Source organism: Fundulus heteroclitus, chromosome 15, assembly GCF_011125445.2.
Source record: "Fundulus heteroclitus isolate FHET01 chromosome 15, MU-UCD_Fhet_4.1, whole genome shotgun sequence".
Classification (NCBI taxonomy): Eukaryota; Metazoa; Chordata; class Actinopteri; order Cyprinodontiformes; family Fundulidae; genus Fundulus; species Fundulus heteroclitus.
In genome coordinates, this window is record NC_046375.1 from 4,276,123 (window position 1) to 4,293,620 (window position 17,498).

The window sequence follows — 17,498 nt, forward strand, 5'->3', positions numbered from 1 at the left end:
CTATGACCTTTAAAGGGGCAAAGGAACTGAAACTGGGTGTTCAGCATCCTTATGGTCATTTCAGCTCTTGCTGGTGTCCTGCTGTGTGCCAGGACCAAGGTAAGAGGACGACAGAACAGGGCTGGCAGGGGGTATCCTCTGTCCCCAAGAAGGGAAGGGATATATTCCCCTAGGATAATAAAAGTATACAGTTTACGTTTATATCTGCAATAGGAGGAAAATGTTGAATTAAATTGTGTGTGTATGTACTCACAACGGCCAAGCTTAGCACTGGGTGTAGACCTGCTGTAGGACTCTCGCTGACTTTTCTAGCAGACCTCCAGAAGGTCTCTGTCTTCCACCAGTTTAATGATTGAAATAAATCCGTGCAATACGTCCTCTATTGTCTGGCTCATAACTTATTTAACTTTCTTTTTTTTTTCTCCACACAGTAGATTTAGTGCCACCTTCTAATGCTGCATCCTCTCCTTGGCCTCATGCGAACGTCACACACAAAAAAGTTTTTTCCACGAGTCATATCAGCCCCTCAGTCAGATCCTGGTGCACCCATAACATCCTAATCCCATTCTCCCAGAAGCATGCGGGTGGAGGATCCATAGCAGTCATGACCAATTAGTACTTGCACGCCGATGACGAAGGGCAGGCGTCCAACGCCAAACTTAGAACCTCTTGAAGCCACAATATCTATCTTCTTGTCTGTCTATAAAGTTGATGGCACTATGCTAAGATTTCTAAACAACTGATGTGCGTGTGGAAACTTGCATTTAGCTGCCAAATTCATCTTGATTAAATTATGTTTTACAATTAAATAGTAGAAATTTACCGCAACAAGTGCAAACCATATTTTACAGGAAATTCTGTCTGTCAACACTTTTTAAAGATCTTTATTTCTTTGGACCTTGAGAAAATGCTTTAAAATGAAGTGGAAAGATGTAATTTACCAGAAATAATACACCTAACCGTACAAATAGACATTACCAAATATGGTCCTGGAGGGATATACCTCCAAGTTACAGCCTCAAAAAGAATCTTCTGATCCCCATGTTGGCCCAAAGGACGCCTTTGTGCTGTAAAACCCACAGACTTACGCTAGTTTTAGAGGTGAAAAATTCTGTTGTCTATCCATAGCAAAGTTTATCAGTCAGGGTCAAGCAGGGATTTAGACCTGGGCTTTGGGGAATGCACTTAACCAAGGTGGCAGCTGCGTCTCTGTTAGCGGGCTCAGGGTGTGGGTCAAGATGGCGGCTTTCCGGTCCCCCGGCAGTCTGGACGTTCGGCCACCTCTGGACTTGTCCAGGAGACGCTCCTAAATCCCGACACCAGAGCTTGGATTTCAAAATAGCGCCCCTTGTCCAAAGGGCGCTTGATAACATCGCACAGGGATGTGCACTTTGCTTCCTTGAGGTGTGTCGGGAGCTGATGGAGGAGCCATGGTGAAGACAGAAAGAAGTGACGCTGACTGGACAGAGTTTTCAGGTGATCCGCTGCAGGCTGTTCACATTGTGGCACATTGTTTTTAATTGTATATTAAAGCTAAATGTTTATTTAAACGACCTAGAGCAGGGGTGTCAAACATACGGCCCGCGGGCCGGATCCGGCCCGCCGAACAATTTAGTCCGGCCCTGTGACTAAATGCATTATCATTATATTTTTTTTTATTTTTTTTTTCCCCAGTGTCCTGTCTGGCAATGTGGCAATAAGATGCCACAAAGAGCTCATCAGATTTGACTTTCACAAGTGGACAAGATAAAAGGAAAAGAATTATAAAACAATTATTGAAAAAAAACATGTACTTTGTTTAATTAAAAATATGCAGTTCCTATATTGCCCACGAGGGGCGCTGTGTTTTAATTAGCAGATTAAGCTTCAGGTGTGGAAAAATTCAAATCATTTCTTAATTTTTATCTGTTTGATGTATTTTGTCATGCAGGACAGTGTTTTTAAGTTCCAAAAAATGTGAATAAATGTTTTTCAACATTGTATAATCACTGTGATCAGTTCTTATGCATAATGCACAAGTAAATGTTTAACTGAGTAAAAGTATTGTTGAAATTGCACATACTTTTCTTAAAAACGCTGAGGTTATTCATAATATATTGTGTAAAAGTGAAATTAACTTAATATAAAAATTAACAAGTCCACATTTATTAGTTCTATTTAATCTTGCAATGAATTTACTTGTGTGGCCCTCTTGAGATCAGATTAAGCTGTATGCGGCCCCTCAACCAAAATGAGTTTGACACCCCTGACCTAGAGGTTTCTGCACATCTCCGGCTTTCATGGAGTTGGTTCCTCAGCTGAGGAGCATTGACGATAAATGCTGAATCCCCCTTTTTTTAGTTCTGGTTCCCAGAACACTCAGTAAAGATCTCTCTGATGAGAAGAGGGGTGATTTAAAAACAATGTATGGACCATTTTCATGTAATTTCAAACAATAAAATGTGATCAATATATAGAATTTTTTGCAAATCTTTTTCATGAAACAAATGGGAGAACAGAAACGGCATGTGGCGAGGTCTAAATCAATGTCAAACTCCTTTCTCATCAAAAGAAAGGCGATCTTCTCGCGCCTTTTCCATGGAAGCCCCATGGAAAACCTTCCCTTTCACGCTCCAGTATTTTTAGAAATAGCTGTTATTGTTTTCCTCTCCCGTAGCTTGCATAGCCCCAGGATGTGTTCAAGGTCAGTATTCCTGTTTTGTCATCATTATTGTACAAGAGAACAGGCACCTCACCCACAATGCTCTGGGTTTGGTGGGTTTCCTGGTACTTGTTAGTCTCTTGCAGAAACAAACAGAGCTGGGCGGCATCAGGCTGAAAGAAAGAGAACCTAATGTTGGATATAACGCAAACGCAGCAGGGATTTATGGTGACTTAATGTGCTTTGAGGTCTCAACCAAAGTGGCAGTCAGCACTTGTAGATTGTAAAGATACGATATAAAGTCTGCTTGAGTCATTCGTGCGTCTGTGTGAGTCATTTGTTGTTATACATATCCATGGAAAACGATTGGACTCATGTTGACAGACTGACAAAAAGGTCCTATGAAACTGGAAATCTTATTTAGTGTTAGTTTTCACCAACCATATCCCAATTAAAGAACCATCTATGAATCATTGTCCAGTTGACTTCAGTAATGTTTCACAATTTGATTCAATGATCTTTCATGAATCGAGCTTTCATTGCCTCGTTTTCCTTTGAACTTTCATTGCAGTCTTTTCGCCTGTTAACCAAATTTCTGAAAACATTATTCCAACTTTTAAGGAAGAATTGGGTGAAAAGAGATATCATTTAAAGTAAACCATAGGAAGGCTTATTGTAGTTTACCACAAGTCTTTTAGCCAACAATGCCTTTTAGGTAATACAGTAAACATTTGGAAGAAGGTGCTCTGGTTGAAATGAACCTTTTGGCCTATGTGGGGCATGAAACTGACTCTGCCCGTCACTCTGAACATAACATTCCAGCTTTAGAACGCGGGGACTGCAGCATCATGCTGTGGGGATGTTTTTCATCAGCAGGGACGGGGAAGCTGGTCAGAGTTGATTGGGAGATGGATGGAGCTAAATAGAGGTCAATCCTGGAAAGAAACCTGTTAGAAACGGTTGAAGTTCCCCTTCCAGCGACGAGAACAACCCTACAACAATTGTCACAGCCCACAATGGGGATTTTAATTAGGTAAAGACTAAAAAAGGGTATCCATGTGATGCAATGGCAAAGCAAAAGGTCAGACCTAAATGCAAGGGAGTTTTTTTGTGGAAAGAAACTTTTAAGTCGATGATGACAGATGCTCTCCATTCAATCTGACTGAGCTTGAGTTATTTACAGAGAAGAATGGCCATTTGTTTTTGTCACTGGATGTGCAAAGAGATATACCAATGGGCATCAATATGGGAGAGGCACAGGGCAACACAGGCAAAAACAGAACAACCCTGTGCTGTAACACACACACACACACCTCAGGGCAATGTGGAGAGTTCAAATAAACTACATGATTTTGGAGAGGGAAGGGAAGTCAGAGCCTTGGAAAATGGCCCAGGCCAGGATTCAGTCACCGAACTGCAAGCAACGGCTACACAGAGCACTCACCTAAGTAGCCTTTGGACACTTCCCAGTTAATAAGACATACAATAATGTATGGCGTAATGTAGAGAGTAAATTAAAATTAATTTGCAAGTGGATGTTCTGTGTTTAATACATACAGGACACGTGCTGCTCTTCCTTCACTGTCCCCCTACAGAGATAGAGCCTACTTAACAAGTCAAATCAAGGATAACCAGAGAATGTGGCTACACAGGAATACACAGTCATTAAATGTGAGGTGGAGAAAAGGGTGAGGGGCAGTACGTATCCCACCCCCCTCTACTCTTTTTCCTAAAAAAAAGGTTTTAATTAATCAACGATTTATTTCTGGCATGTCTTGACTCAAATGTGTGGAGAGTTTTGTATATGTATTTTCACATCTTCAGGCAAATATCATGAAAAATTGACATCTGTATAGGAAAAAAAGGTAATGAAGGCATTAGATCGCAGTAAAAATATAAAATGCACTTATTTGATTTTTTTTTTTTTTTGCATTTGAAGACATAGACAAAGCACAAAAATAACATGAAAATTTTATAAAAAGGATGTGAAGTTAAAAAAAAAAACAACCTCATCTGTGACTATGAATCCCTGTGTAATGCCACACATACTCTCATTTGGATATATTTTTTTATGGAAGTAGAGTCTAAAATGGAATGGGAGCAGGTATATATTTAGAATCATGCCACTGATTACAAATTGACCTAGATGTTGGAAAGGGATGAGCTGATTGGCTCTTATATGAGTTACAGACATGAGGTAATACAGAAAATGCTTACTGGATTTTAATTTACAAGCGAAATGCAACAATGTTCTTGTCATTGATGTTTTTTTGAAACATTTCTTACTGTTGACATCATCACTGGATTGTTAATCCCAAATTAAAAACAATCTCTATAACTACGCTGGACGGTCCGACACATATTTATGCACGCTTTGTTTTCATCATTTCTCGTTATTACAATTGGATCCAGCGATTATTTTCAGTCCTCTCCTAGCAGTCAGCACTTTGTTTAATCTGGACTAAGACCTGTCACAGTTGGACTCCAGCGGCACTCTGATAATTATCTGAAGACATGGATGAGTAGTTTGCTGGATAAATTACTTCACCAAGGTCAGAGCAGGAGACATGAGGTGAATCACTGATCAGTGATATGGTAGGCACTGCTGCAGCAATGGTGGCTGCAGTTTTGCTCCAAAGCTTCTGTTTGACAGCTTTTATTTTATGTAAAAGGGACAGTTTATATATATATACATATATATATATATATATATATATATATATATATATATATATAATTATATCTATATAATTATATCTATCTATCTATCTATACATACATATATGTGTGTGTGTCTGGTTTTATATATATATATATATATATATATATATATATATATATATATATATATATATATATATATATATAAAAGAAGGTTTGTGTGGTTGAAAAGTTAAACAAAAAGTAAAAAAAAGAAAAGAAAAAAAAAGTTAAACAAAATGTTATGGAAAGGGGAGCACAGAATGAACCAAAAATAATTTAGATTAAAGGGCATCAATACTGCTCCGACGCATTTGTGAGACTAAAATATCTCCTTTGAAGTAACTCAGGCCTGAAGCTCAACTAACCCAAAAGGTTTAGAAATTTATAAAAAAAAAAAAAAACTACAGTGTTGAATTCCAAGTGTCTCCACAATAGATCATTTGTAATGTCTTAGCTACGTTACGTAAGTCAAAATGAAAATGTGAATGATAGGCTCGGGGTCTTAATCTGGCTCTATTATGAATTAAATGTGGCTCGTGCTGTAGTACAAGGAACCACGCTTATTAGTTGTTTGTCAAAATTTCCTTGACACTACATAAATAGAACAGCTGAACCTGCATTTTTAATTTCCGTCTGTGTGCATGGCTATGTGAAACTACAGGCTCACTGGCCCGTTGGAAATGTCTGTAACAAGATGGGAACATGTAATCCACTCGGTACAAATCCTATTTTCTGCCTAAGGAGGGCTGCCAGTCATAAATAGTGAAATGTGGGCTAAAAAAAAAAAAACAGTCTTTGCCTTGATTTTGAAGAGCTGACACAAGGAGTTGTAAATTCTATCTTCCCGGAGCAGCTAGCTGTGCTGCAGTGCTAACACTATTTCCTGTTTTTCCTGTTTGTACACAGGAAGTGGTGAGCCGAGCTGAATATTATTTATTTTTCCTCCTTCCTAATCAGAGCTGTTGTAGCTAACAAAAACTGTCACCATTCCAACGCTTGAAAGAAAATATGATCTTGGCTTGCTTTATATTTATATTTAACAGGGAAGTTTCTGTAAACGCTCCATATACACACCATGCACTAAAGGCAGTGTTGTAGTCAAGTCACTATGCCTCGAGTCCGAGTCCAGGTTCGAGTCACCAGTGTTCAAGTCCGAGTCAAGTCCAAGTCATTAAAAAAAAAATCCGAGTCGAGTCCGAGTCGAGTCCACTACTCATCCGAGTCAAGTCCGAGTCGAGTCACTATTGACGTGTGATGTATGACATGAATCAGTAACATTCCATTGCACTAATAACTCTTTCGCTGTAGTTACCCTGGTTTTACTCGGTAAAACTACCGCTTTTTCCAAGTCTAAGATGTCTCCTAACCGTGGTTTTTAACCATTGTTGTTATGGAACGTGCAACAGCGACTCGAGGTACGCTGATAGGCCGCATATGAAGGATGTTAAAGCCGCAAGCGACGTCGATCGGCCCTCGCAGCCAAGCGCACTCCGGCCTATTGGCCAACGCTGCGGTGCCGGCCGGCGGGCGGGGTTCGCACACCGCCGCGGCTCCGGCCGGCCGGCGGGGTTCGCGCACCGCCGCGGTGCTGCCCGCCACCGCAGATGCTGTTACGCATTTTCCTCGCTCGTCCAGCGGGCGATTCCCACAAACGCGTTCGGCAGCGTTCCACCATTACTCACAACAAATCTGGTGTGGATCGGTCGATGCAGCGAGGAGATATAGCGGTTGGATAATGATAATGCATTTGGCCACCGGACCGGACTAAATTGTTCGGCGGGCCGGAAAATTTATACCGATTCCTGGACGGTGACTACAAACAGAAAAAAAAACGGCCGATGACGGCATGAACACCAAGCAGGAGAAAAACAACGACTTACCTTCCTATCAACTCGGCCAGTTTCCCAGTCTTTCCGAGCCCTCGACACTCAAGCCATCGTTTGAGCTGAACGTTGGTATGTTGTTCCACAGTTCTACCAGTAAAATGGGCGCCTGGACATCCTCTTGTGAAAGTTTAACAGCTGTAAAGTCGGTCATATCGTTGTATATGTTGCATGTGTAATGGCTGGTTGCTATGTGCGCTCTCACACTGTTTGCCCAACCTTAGCGGCAAGGGGCGTTGCTCATGAGATGGTGACGTCACGTGCGCGGTACGACATTTAGATATTAAAATCATACACCAAATAATATTCTAATGACATATTAAAATTATAGCCTAATGATATAAAAAAAGTCGAGTCTTTTTCTCAATTTCCGAGTCAGAATGATCTGAATGTAGGAGTCCGAGTCCAAGTTCGAGTCATCAGTGCTCAAGTCCAAGTCAAGTCACGAGTCTCTAAATTTAGCTAATGACTCGGACTCGAGTTCGAGTCTCGGACTCGAGTACTACAACACTGACTAAAGGGCTGTGATATTTATTACATTTCAAATGCACTTTATTCTAGCAAACTGGTTGTGCCATTTTTTTATGACATAACAGCTTTTAAGTGGTACAACTTCCATTTTATACCCTACTAAGTTTTAGCACATTATCATGCAAACATTTGCAACTACATTACCTGCATAAATGGAAAGTAAAAGTCTCTTTTCTACTACCCTGTGTTGAATTTTGCAACATCCCAGGTTTGTATATACACTGTTGCTCTCAATGGTGGAATTATCATGTGTTTGATGTAATAACAGCAGATCAAGATAAATCATTTCAACACATTTTACGGAAATAAAGTGTCATTTAACTCTTGCAAAATAAATGTGTAAAAGATTAAAAGGTGTAATTCACCTTAATGCAAAAGTATGCACACCCTGATTACTTTGTTGAAGCTTTCTTTGATTCAATTTCACCATGGACTCCTCTTTAGTTCACATCAGGTGTAATATACCACATTTCCATCGTTCAGCTAAATCCATAAATGAGAGGAAGGTTGAGATAAAAAAAAGAGCTCCTTGTCCAAAATTCTAAAATAATATTTATTCACCAATGAAGGCAGACATCAATAACTTGAGAAAATGTTAAAAACAAATCTGTGATATCACAAAAAACTAGATGTCAGGGAATGATCTAGACCGAAAAATTCCCCACTCTTTCAATTAGCAGCGTTTTTTTTTAACAGTCATTGATGAGTTACTTGGAGATGACAGATTACTGGGATTTATTGTTGAAATTTGCACAATTAACTTCATTGCATGTGTCATGGATACAAACAGGCACTCCATTTAGGATAAAAATTGTTGCATCGTTAGTTAAAAGTCGGCGCTGATCTGAAATTACCCTTTGGCTTTACAGCAAAACAGAGCCAGGTCCCCTCATGCTGGTGTTTAAAGGTTTTGATCATGCTGTAAACACAGTCCATATTTAATGTTATATCTTTGCAGTGAGTCAATAAAAACATGGTTCATGTTAAATGTGCAGCTATTTCTTAGAATAAAAAAGAAAGAAATATAACAGATGAAAGCTTTGCAAGAACCCATATCATTGCTGTCACAGGCAATAAAAAATCTTTAACAATGCATTTAAATATAGAAAAAAAAGCATTTAATCTTCATTTATAGGACTGTTTTTGTCTGTTTTCGTCATTGTTTGATGTACATGTGTACTTAGACCAACAAACAAACAAACCTGCTGTGTTGTTTCTCGTCACCGTAACCCAATTTTATATCCTCAATTCTTTCAGTTGTCAGCAGAGGACACTGATGTGGTTAGTCCGGTGAAATAGTGCTCCTGGATGAGGGCGTAAACAGATTTGAACCAGGTTGCTCAAGGCTAAATGTTCCACTTTACAGGATTAAACCCTTAAAGTGACAACGTGGACGGCTAACTTGACGTAAATCACAATAAAATATTGTGATTGTCAACGGGATAATAAAAGCAGTGATTCATTGCACCTTAACTATAACGGATCTCAAAATAAAAAGCAACATACTTTATATAATTAAGTCGCATGTATGAGCAGACGGGACATTTTAAAGGGCCAGGCTTCCATCTACTGAGGTTTGTATCATACCGTGCCTATTCAAAACTTGGCACACAGATATTTTCCTATAATTTCACGTTACAAATTAAAGCAAAAGAAATGTGACATGTATTTTTTGTAGACAGCAAAAATATCTCACTTCAACACACATTTGAATAAATAACAGTGCTTAAATGTATATTATTGCCTTTTTTGTAGCCAAACCAACTTTATTTATAAAGATCTTTAAAAACAGAGAGCACTGAACATAAGATAAGAGAGAATTTTCCCAAAAAAAAAACAAAAAACATAAACACAACAAAATACTAAAACCAAAATACATGTAGAAATATCAGTAACTAGCAGAACATCAGAAAATGAACATTATCCAAATGCAATTACCCATTCTCTGCCGGCTTAAAAGCCAAATGCCTGCTTTGAAGACCTTTCTAATTTGTAATGGCGGAGTGTTCCACAATTTCAGAGCCGCACCTTTGGGAGTTTTTGATTTTTCCTCGGCACATCCACCACCAACCGGTCAGCTGATCTGAGAGACGGAGGAGGGGTGTGAAAGTGCAGTGGCTCAGTGAGGTGTGTGTGCAACGCTGCATTGTTTTGCAATATTTAACATGGATTCAATAGTAGATTTAAATCAACTAACTTGGTTAACCTGCAGCGTCATACCGATATTACAATTTTATTTTAATGCAAACCTAAATGGGTTTTATAAATATTGTTCTGAGATGCTCACACTGATGCCCTTAATGATTGATTAGCATACAGCTTCAAGGGGACCTGATTAAGTGAACCGGCACTCAATTTATGCAATTAAGCTCAGATTACAAGATGCAAATGTATGCCTCATCCAGTGGGCCAACACAGAGATGACAGAGGCGGTAAATAGACATAATTGCTGCTTAACTGCAGAGGAAATTAAGTTGCAGGGTGCATTATTTGGGATTGGGATTTTTTTGTCTATTTCATACAAAAGCGATAGAGCTTGCTGAAACTATGAAAACAAAACTAAAAGATCCTGGATGCATTGGATTAGTATCACACTGTTCTAGTACTAAACTGGGTGTGAAATGGGAATTTCCTCTGCAGGATTTTAAAAAAAATAAAATAAATAATAGGTCCTGTTTTAAAGGGGAGCTGAATCACAAAATCAGCTCTACAGAGCAAGGATCAGTAAGGAATGAAGAACAAGGTGACCGTCTGACTTTGCTCAGCACGTTTGTCGGATCAACCATTTCATGGCCAGCTGCAGTCTTCCCAATGCAACTACATTAGGATGAAGAACGATACAGTGGAAATCAGACACCTTATTTTCTTGAATCAGTTAATCCATATGGTTTTTAATAACAACTCTGATCAAAATGGTGGCTGCAAGCCCTCATTGGTCTATTCTGGCATTTCCAGTTTTTACTTACTATTCCACTAACTAACAGCAAGGCAAGTTTATTTGTTTGCCACGTTTCATGTAAAAGGCAATTCAAAGTTCTTATATAAAAAGATTTAGATACATTACCAAATTTAAAAAGATTTTTTTTTTATCTTACCCCAGAAATAAAAGTGCATTGTGGTAAATTACTGAAATCCAACAGTAAATAAAAACAGTTTTCAAAGTCTTAAAGCACGTGACGGCATGAATTCTTTAAAACACCAGAACATCTTACTGGAACCTTGTGCTTTAGTCACATTATTCGTCTGTGACCAGAACTCCAAACGGGTCTTGTGTAAAACAAAACAAAAAAAGATTACGTAAATGATGTCCAGTTGCAAGTACAGTGGAGGATCTGTGATGCTGTGGCTTGTTTCTCATCCCAGTGCCCAATAAACTTTGTTAGAGAGGAAGGCAAGACAAACTCTTTATTGTGCCAACAGAGTTAAAACCTGACATTATTATTTTTACTTTTATTTAACCAGAAATAAAATAACAGACAAATGGGAGGCAAAGTGTTGTCCCTCCGCTCACGTTATATAGGAATAAAATGAACAAATCAACTAGACTCTTGAATAAATGATCAATCTTTCAAATGATCGATTCAAATTAAATTGAGGCGACCCTTTGGAGACCACGGTCCCCTAATGCTGCTTGTGTTTTTATTTGGTTTGACAGCAGCCATTGTTCTCAGGAGAGGGAGGGACAATTGCGTCTCCCATGATGGCTCAGTCGAGTGCGACGGTTTGGAAAGTCCACTTTGACCCTTGACGCTGCTGCTCAGGGAGGTGACCACCACGGCCCACCCCCTCCCGTCTCACTGTCCGTCAGTCCTGTCCGGCTCCTTTGGGGTTATGTGATGCCTTCTTCTTTTTCTTCCAATGAAATAAATCGGAGTGTTGTTTAAGTCTGATGATGGAAATGTTCTTTGATTGACAATTAGATAAATTAATTGTATGATTGAGCATTTAAAAACTATTGATATTATAGTGTAAAATAACTTAAAAAAATCAGCTGCTGGACATTTTGCAACCAGAACCATTAATTTCAGCAATTCCTGCTTGACTAAGTAAATTCTAAACAGAAATATGGCCTATTACTTGCTGTTTGTGTTAATCATTATAAAAAAAAAAAAAATGGGGTAAAGCCAACCAGTATCCCCTGTGCACATTATTCAGAAAAGTAGAGTTATACTGCCCCCTGAAGGTGAAACCCAGTATAAACGATTGAGTAGAGGAAAAATTTGGCACCTAGATCTAAATGGCAGGCAAAAAAAGTTTAAGACAATTTAAGAAAGCTAATTGTCACCAATGACATGTTAACAAAATAAATCCAAACAAAACTTTGTTGCAACCAATAAAAAACGTGAGATATATTCAGCTACGTAAGTCCACAAGCTGAGCATTTTCTAGAAACATACTTTGGAAATCCATCCATCCATTTTCTAACATGTCTATCCCTGTTGGAGTAGCGAGGGGTTTGCTGATGCCCATCTCCAGGGTTCAATGGGCAAGAGGTGGAGTACAACCTGGACAGGTCGCCAGTCTGTCGCAGGGTAACACAGAGACACACAGGACAAATAACCATTCACGCACAGAGTCACACCTAAGGTGATTTTAGAGAAGCCAATTAACCTAACAGTCATGTTTTTGGACTGTGGGAGGAAGCTGGAGTACCCGGAGAGAACCCACGCATGCACAGGGAGAACATGCAAACTCCATGCAGAAAGACCCAGAACAAGGGTAATTCTGTTATCTGGGTCATTTAAGCCTATTTGCTCCAATTATTGAGTTTTACTCAACAGAAAAAAAAAAAAAAAAGTAGACATTTTGGCTCGAATTACAACCAATTATGCATTTTACTTGATCAAAGATGCTGACCTTTATGCAACATGACGCTTTATTACATTCAAATATGTCCACATTTTAGCCTGGCCCGCATCTCTAAATCACCCAGGTTTCGTTTACAGCCCTTTTGGTCCGACTTCAGTTTAAGTTTAATAGTGACAAAACAAACTCTACAGATTAATGGATCTTTGCTGCCACAGAAAAGATGGGTTGTACTGATCTCAGAGCATTCCTGGAAAGCCTAAAATGTTACCATTTCCTCTGCTTTGGTGGTCAAGTTCAACAGTAAAACAGAACAAGGCAAAATTGTTCTGATTTATCAAGAACTCACCATTGGATCTAGAGTAGATAAAAATTATGGCTTTTGTGTAAAACCGTGATTTAGCTGCATTTTTCCCCTTGATCATGTATTGTTTTACATGGCTGTGATTTTTTTTATACAGTATGGTATAGAAACAGAGGCGATGTTATGCAATTTCATGAGCTAATAGAAAACTTAATGACCTAGGACTCTGCTTTGTATTTGTCTGAAATAAAGGAAGGATTACTATATACACACACAAATCAATTCTTAGTTCCAATATTAAAACATGAAACAGAACTGTTCTTTGTCGATTAATGATAGTTTTATTATATTACAATAAGAGTTCCTCTGCCTCTTTAAGAGCCATCTCCATTTTAGTAGCCTCCTGAGAGAAGTTCTCCCTTTCTCGTTTCATAAGTTCTCGTGCTTCAGTGATGTCCTCCACCGTTGCTTGGATTTCCTAAAATACAACGAAGACTCAGCCACGTTAAAGAGACAACTTGCAAACAGGATCATAAAAAGTGAGAGAAGAGGCTGTCTTGCCTCTAGCTGAGAACGCAGCTGTGATGTTTTGTCCCCGAAGGCCTTTAACGTCTTCAGAAGGTCACTGGAAACACTCTGAAATAGAAGCAGTTTTGCACCAAAATCACTAAGTGCCTGTTTCTGGTTCATTGTGCAAGTTTGACCTCAAGTTTGTGAGCATTTTAATCTATGCATCATCAAGTGAAAGGGAAATAAAAGTAATAAAAAAAAAAAAAACATACCATAACCTCTTCCCTTTCATCTTCTTTCTGTCTCGCTGCATCTCTAACCATTTCCCCTAAAACTAAAACATTAAACGTATGGTTATCCAACAGAAAAGATCGCAATAGTCAAAATCCAATTTAAATTAAAGTTCGCTTTTTCACCTGGGTCTATTTTGGCAGAAACTAGAAGAGTGTGACAGTCGTGGAGGTTTTTCTGAAACTCTCCTTTCTCCTTCTGAAGCTCGTCAAGTTGCAGCTCCAACTCAGCAACCCTTTGCTATGATATAAAAAAATGTTATCAGAAAAGTGTAATAAATAGATAATTAATGTTTTTTTCCCCCTCCAGTGGGTTCTTTACCTGCTTCTCTGACAGGTTTTTCTGCAGCTCCTCATTTGTAGCAACCAAGTTCTGATTTTGCTCCTTCAGTTCTACGTGTTGCCCATATCTGGTTGAGATCCTTACATAAAGGTACAATAACGGCATGAGAAACAGAACCAGATTGGACTAATGTGTGCTGAACATTCATGTTATGTAATATTATGCATCACTTACGTTTTTTGAGCTTTAGGAGCAACAGTTTTCCTGAAATACAAGAGATTTTAACAACTATCTTGCAGTTTAGAGCTTAAAGCAAGGATTAAAAAAATAAGAGATTTATTTTCTTACCTCGGTACATTTTCCTTTGAATTTTTATGATTCATGTCTGTTTTCTGAGCAGCTTTTACCTCTGTTGCTAAAATAAAACCAGAAAAACATATATATCCATTACTGTTCATTGAAAGAAAACCAAGTTCAAATGATTAACTCTAAATTTCATTAAAAAAAAAGTAAATGAAAATCCAACCTCTTGGAATTTTTGAAGACATTGCTTTCTCCCACGCAGCGATGTTAATGGCGATAAGGAGAAAGACACCTGCAAGGAAAGAGAGAACACATGCATGACTTAATAACCACAATTTGATACCATCTATTTTAAGACAGGGGGAAGAAAAATACCTATAGCATTTTAATTAGGGCTGGACGACACAGAAAAGAAAACCCAGATCAAAATTCAATCAAATCAAAAACATATTTTAGGTGTAGCCCTGACCCTGGCCATTTTATGCTGTTGCTTAATGAACTATTTTGAAACAAAGACAACTGCATTCAAACATAACCCTTTGAACCAGGTTATTACCAAAACTGTAAGTCTTTAAAAAATAAGAAAAAAGAAAGAAACATGTGCTCTCTTAACCCTTTAAAGCTTGGTGAAGGGGCTTTCCTGGGTTTGTGATTGGCTGGGGAGGGTATAATGACTGTAGCATTTACCTACATGATAGGCTAGAATGCAAACAGAAGGAACACTGTTCTATTTAACTTTTTATTGACCCACTTTTTTTTTTAAATCGATCAATATAAATAATATCCCTAGAAAATTAAAATTAGGGCTTGACAAAAATTTAAATTAGGGCTAATTTTAATTTTCTAGGGATATTTTTGCAACTCATCACTAGCACAATGCTATTTAACAATCGTTTACTCTTCTGACTGCACTACGATCCTGACTCACAATACACCTGTCTAGCTTGAACTATTTGGGCAGGATTGGTGAGTTTAAAGTCTATTTGAGTGTTTATTACGTTTTGTCCCACTCTTTAAGACTTTGTTAATGGCTTTTTAAGTCAAATAGAGAAATATGTGTCCCTTTTGCATTTTTAAGTGAGCACCAATCCCGGTTAAATAGGCGTTGTTGTTGTTTTTTTAATACACTACCACTGCGGTTTGAAAATGGCTATTCAGAGACTGTAAAGCAATTTATTTAAACGGCACAGAAAAACAAAAAAAAAACAAATTGTGTGTCTGTTTATCCAGATACCAAAAATACCGGCGATTTTAATACTTACTAACTGTAATTTATATCACTGTTGCTTCCCCTCCTATACTCGTGTCGCCATTTAATTGTATGAATGTATTTATAATACATTTTATCCGAGTAGCAAGTACACAATTAACGGCATGTTGCTAAAACCGTGACTTAGATGCAACATTTTGCTGCAGCATTCCGAAAACGTTTGGCGAGTTTACACTATGGAAGGTAGGAAATAACCCCTTAAACATTGTTAAAATGCACAAATACTGTGAAAAAATGTACCAGAAAGAGAGCACGTAAGCAAATATTACCTGTAAAACACTTAGAAAACTGGTTTCATCAACAGCCACGGATTTGAAATACGTCCCTCCGCCTCCTTTTTCTTCTTCTTTTATTACATGTTCATGGCGGTTTGCAAAAAACTACAGATGCTCATTACCGCCACCAGCTGGTGTGGAGGTGTAGACTGGAACGACGACGACAACGTCAACAACGAACTCATGTCCTGTCCAATAAACGTGGCTGTTTAAGATAGTTGATCAAAGCTTGCGTGATATCAGATATGACTACAGATAAATTATCTGTCGTAATTTAACATGATTTAACCTTATTTTCATTTTAGAAATTCAGTTAATCAACTGTTTTTTTATTTCTGTATTTCTGGCAGTACTACAAGATATGTTTTATAGTTTCATCTTCTCCACATTAATCAGATTTACATATATTATGTTTCCTTATGAAAAAAGGATCTAAGGAAATAATCCTGTGTCTAAATCTGAGACATAATACTACTATCTATTCCCTTCTGTTCCTCCTGGCACTCTTCATTTCTCCTGTTATCCGCTGAATTATGGAAAAACATCTGTCTTTTCTGTCGTCTTCCCAATGTTTTTGCCATCTTTCCCTTGTTCTCTAATTTTGATGCTTTTCACTTTTGTTCGACTTGCCTATTTCCACTAAAATGTGTCTGGTAGCTTCGTTTGCAGCTTTATCTGCCATTTCATTCCCCCTAACCCTATTCTGAGCTTGTATCCATATAAATCTAACAATTAATCTCATAATTTTGATTCTAAACAGTGTTTGTTGTGTTTCTGTTTAGATGTCTGGTCTGTTTGTGAAGAACTGTTTTTGATACGAAGAAATGATGAACTGGAATCTATTAAAGTGTTGATCTTAATGGTTGATCTTCGATTTTCCGAATAACTAGTAACCTATTGCTAGCCTTTCTCCCTATGTAAAATGATAAATTATCACTTACCCTTGTCACTGCTTTCACTCCAAGCTCATGAGTGATGTATGCTCCTCTAATGTATTATATATTATATAATATATATATATATATATATATATATATATATATATATATATATATATATATATATATATATATATATATATATATATATATATATATATATTATTTGACACATCTGTACTTTAACCCATAATATTCTTTAGTATATTCTTTGGCTGTATTCAATCAAAAATATTCACATTTTCTACCTTTATTTCTGATAATTCCAGATTTAATGTCAGTTCTGGATGTGTGATTGGTAATAGTACTATTGAACTGGCATTAATAATTGATCTGGATTTCTGCAGTTGCCTGATATATGTACCAAGCAAAACTTTTTCTCAGCTCGGATCTTGCACTTCTTGTGTTGGGATGTTTTGTTCATGCCCTTTTAAATTTGCCCAATGCTGTGAAGCTAATTGATCCCTTCTTGTGGATAATGGTGGTTTTCCTTTTTTTATGTTATGATATTTATTTCAGACACACAATTATATAATAATTGACAGTATATATTCATGTCTGAAAAGGGTGTATTGGCAGAATAAATAAGCTTATAATACCCACGCATTTCTATCAATAAAGGTACTGTAGTGTAAATGTTCTAGTAACAATTTTGCCTGACATTGAATATTATTTAATTTATGTAAAGATGTATGAGAAGTTGATTTTTACACAATACTCCCACAACCTGGTACCGATCTTATCAACCCTGTATATGTGGT

General features: G+C 37.8%; 1 protein-coding gene across 1 annotated transcript; it reads right to left on the reverse strand.

Moving 5' to 3' along the window:
* Window positions 1–13,186: 13,186 nt before the first annotated feature.
* Window positions 13,187–15,886, reverse strand: knstrn (kinetochore localized astrin (SPAG5) binding protein). Its single transcript, XM_036147403.1, has 9 exons — window positions 15,792–15,886; window positions 14,478–14,545; window positions 14,300–14,366; window positions 14,186–14,215; window positions 13,991–14,090; window positions 13,795–13,909; window positions 13,651–13,712; window positions 13,430–13,504; window positions 13,187–13,346 (listed from the first exon to the last, which is right to left on the reverse strand). Exons 2-9 carry the CDS (start codon window positions 14,497–14,499, stop codon window positions 13,218–13,220), a joined length of 600 nt encoding a protein of 199 aa, XP_036003296.1. The 5' UTR covers window positions 14,500–14,545; window positions 15,792–15,886; the 3' UTR covers window positions 13,187–13,217.
* Window positions 15,887–17,498: the final 1,612 nt, after the last annotated feature.